The 3,835-nt window shown below is 41.3% G+C and overlaps 1 protein-coding gene across 1 annotated transcript; it reads left to right on the top strand.

Moving 5' to 3' along the window:
• The first annotated feature begins 201 nt into the window (after window positions 1–201).
• On the top strand, window positions 202–3,835 carry LOC132394972 (homeobox protein engrailed-2b-like). Its single transcript, XM_059971312.1, has 3 exons — window positions 202–508; window positions 563–721; window positions 3,519–3,835. Exons 1-3 carry the CDS (start codon window positions 202–204, stop codon window positions 3,833–3,835), a joined length of 783 nt encoding a protein of 260 aa, XP_059827295.1.

The following is a 3,835-nucleotide window of genomic DNA, read 5'->3' on the forward strand; positions in this document are numbered from 1 at the left end:
GGGGGGAGACGTTAAAGGCGGAGAGATTGATGCTGGCAAGATATTAAAGGAGGAACGTTTGGGACAACTAAAAGGCAAGATCTGGGCTTTCTCTCTCTCTCTTTCTAAACCAAGTTGGATATCGTTGCATACTGAATAGGTAAAGGATAAAAAGAGTGGGGAAAGGGGACGGGGACTACAGTTCCGAAGCGTTCACACACTATGGAAGAAAATGATCAGAATAACCATCCAGTGGACAATCAGGAGTCGAGCAACGAGTCTAACCGAGCCATCATGCCGCTTCTTCAGGCGCCGGGCAACCAGCTCCCTCACCGGATCACTAACTTTTTCATCGACAACATCTTACGGCCGGACTTCGGCAAAAGGAAAGACGGCCACCGCGATCAGAGCCACGTCCCTGGGAGAGAGAACGTCAGCCCGTTGGCCGTGGTATCCGGACAGAGCGGAGGCAGTCCGCCCGGGCTGGGAGGAGGAGGAGGAGGAGGTGGTGGTGGCGGTGGTGGTGTCGGTGGTGGAGGAGGAGGAGCTCCACCTAGCCCGTCTGCCCCGGCCAAGAAACGAGATGTGGCGGGAGAAGGGGCGCTGAGGAACGGCGAGAGCGCCGAGCAGTCCCAAAGCTCGGATTCCGACAGCTCCCACAGCAGCACCAGCGCAGTTTCCCAACCCATGCTCTGGCCTGCCTGGGTTTACTGCACTAGATACTCGGACAGGCCTTCTTCAGGTGAGGGAACACAAAAATAAAATCACTCTCCACGTCATCTTTATTTTGGAAAAGGGCTTGTGTTAAACTTTGGAAGGCAGCTTATCTAGGGCTTAAAATTACAGAATCATCGTTTAAATTAATTTTGCAGACGTGAAAACATAAGATAAATATAGACTGATCTTACGTTCGGTTTCCTTGCGCCATATTTTACAGGAATGTTTCTATATTCCAGTAAATTAAAACTTTCCCAAAATAGACTAAAACACGGCGATGGCCTTGAGACGTATCTTGGCTGTTTTTCCAAACGCGTCTCGCTTTCTGAAATAACAAAAGATTGATTCTCATACACGTGGGATCCTCATAACAGACATCAGTTTTTATAATATAATTTTGATGGTTCGTCGAAACTCTAGATTTTTTTCAGGGAAAGAATTGGACAAGGAACACTCTCAACTCTCTACTTAACACACTTTGAATCGAGTCGACCCAAGTATCGGCTTTACCATTTCCCGGTAAAAATCTAAAGGTCATATTTTGAAGTTGGGAAGATTGCAGGCACGGGATCTGTCTGAAAACATCGACTCGATGAACAAGTCCCTCCAACTGTTCCCCCGGGCGCGCTTTGGTGGTTAACATTTTTCAATAGCGCGCCTATAGGATAAATTATCTCAAGATCTTTTGTTTGAAAGAAAGCCCCTTCCATTGTTAGCATAAAATGGACGATATTTTTGAGTTTCATGTCTGAAAACAGTGGATTTTTAAAGATGATAAATGTTTGATTATTATTACTAAAACGCTCACGATGCACTCCATCGCTCTTGTCTGCCTCTTTGTTGACTAGTATTTAGCATATTTTTGTCAGCGAAGTAGGCCTCGCTATATTCGATCGGCTTCAGACTTGCAGCATACGAAGAGAGAAATACATGAGAGCGGGATTGGCGAAGAGTATTACAACACACGCAGTAAATAACCCTCAACAATGCAGTGTTGAAATCAGATTTAGAAATTTCGTAAGGTGCAAAATTTGCAACTTCAGCCCTCGAAAGACACGAGCTATAACTCACCGGAAATAACTGGGATTTTTAAAGGATATATAAATATCAACGCATGTTTTATTCGGAGGTGTTGATTCTAAGGACGAATAACATCAAATAATATGTTAACTCTAACCCAAACTTAGATGATCGCAAGTTTAATTAAAAATAATAAAACGTAATAGCTAAAGAGAGGTTTTGAAATATAGATCATATATAATTAGCTTAGTCTGGTGGAAACTGTTTATTATACTTCTTAATTTTTCAATCCAAATTTTATTTTATCCATGTAGTTGTGAATAGTAGACTGTTAGGTATCATACTTTATATAGAAGCTGAGTGGGGGATGCATTAAAAATCTAACTAGCCTTATACTCGCTGGCCGAATTACAGCCACATATAGACCCACTGCCCCCTGGACTGTCACACTTTCTTCCGAGGCTGCTCAAAGATTTGCTGCTTCTGATAACGCTTGCAAATTATAGATAAATAGGTGTTAAACTCTTAGCCTTCCACCTCAAGTCACATCTTTAATGTATTTTTTGCCCCAACGCTGAGAAGCCAAAGTTGTGCATTTGGACCTAGAGATGTTGATTGTGTATCAGGCGTTAGTTCGTGTCTTACTTTCAGTATTATTTGATAATCTTACAACTTTTATACCGCAGGGTCAGTAAGAATGAGTGGTTCTTCCGTCATTATTGCAGAACCCTTATTTTATTATATATTTAAAGTTTGTTGTTTTGCAGAAGCGTCGAAAACAATGCTCATTAATTCAGTGTATTTTAGTTATTTTCCATCTTTCTATTTTCATGACACTTTTTAGACGCAGGTGATAATGTTTTTTTCTTTTATCCTGGCTTATCAAATGTGGCCCAGAAACTTTCCATTGCGCGTTGCCACATATCAGATAGCTACTGCAAATCGGCTGCAACTCTGTTAAAGGGGGAGTTATTACCGCACGAAATCTCACACATTTTCTCTGTCTAATCACCACCGTTAAACATCATACAGAGAGGGTCAGTGTTGGCAGCTCTCGGCAAATGTTTTGTTCTTTTCTCACAACTTTTTGAGTTGCGTGTGGAAGTAAATATTGTGCTGTTGCATTATTGTGTTCTGGACTCGAGATATCTTATGCAGGCTGGTATAATCGGAAGCCTGTCTAATGGCCAGACAGTATAGTAAGCAGAAACGTCAATCTAATTGCGTTGTTGCAGGGGTTTTAGAAGTTTGGAAAGCTGTATAATTTAGAAATAGAGAGCGAGAGAGAGGCACAAGCAAATACAACTTCGGAATGAAGCTACAGATACAGACAACTGTTATCACACAGTCTGTATGTTATGGATCATGTCACTATAAATTTGCAATTAATTATGTTTCACTGAACACATACAAAAATGATTTTTTATTGCAATTCTACTTCACATTTTCAAGCCTTCACCAATCTCGCTGATGTATACCATCCGATAATGTACTTTCTGGTATGTAAATTTGGGCACTGTTTTGATAGAAATATCTACATGTTAAAATTACTAATATAATACAGAGAAATTGCCAATCATCAGACATTACTCGAGAGCTAAGAAACTGTTTATTGGTTTAAGATTTGATTTATTGTTCCTGGAAACAAAATTATCACGAGGGAGAAAAAAAAATGGCACCTGTGTTCACGTCTATGCCTTTCGTACAAGAGTATATTTTAATGGCAGATTGGGTTTCTGTTTGATTTTGTCATTTAAAAGCTCATCGCGTTTCTGTAACACTGTGTTCCATTTTCATTTTAGGTCCCAGGTCCCGTAAACCAAAGAAAAAGACTCCCAATAAAGAGGACAAACGACCGAGGACAGCGTTCACTGCCGAACAATTGCAGAGACTGAAAGCCGAGTTTCAGACTAACCGCTACCTAACCGAGCAACGCCGGCAGAGCTTGGCTCACGAACTCAGTCTCAACGAATCCCAAATCAAAATCTGGTTTCAGAATAAGCGAGCCAAAATCAAGAAAGCTAGCGGATCAAAGAACACACTGGCACTCCATTTAATGGCGCAAGGACTTTATAACCATTCCAGCACGGGGAAAGAAGACAAGGAAGAAAGTGAATAG

Source organism: Hypanus sabinus, chromosome 6 (assembly GCF_030144855.1).
Source record: "Hypanus sabinus isolate sHypSab1 chromosome 6, sHypSab1.hap1, whole genome shotgun sequence".
NCBI classification, from domain to species: Eukaryota; Metazoa; Chordata; class Chondrichthyes; order Myliobatiformes; family Dasyatidae; genus Hypanus; species Hypanus sabinus.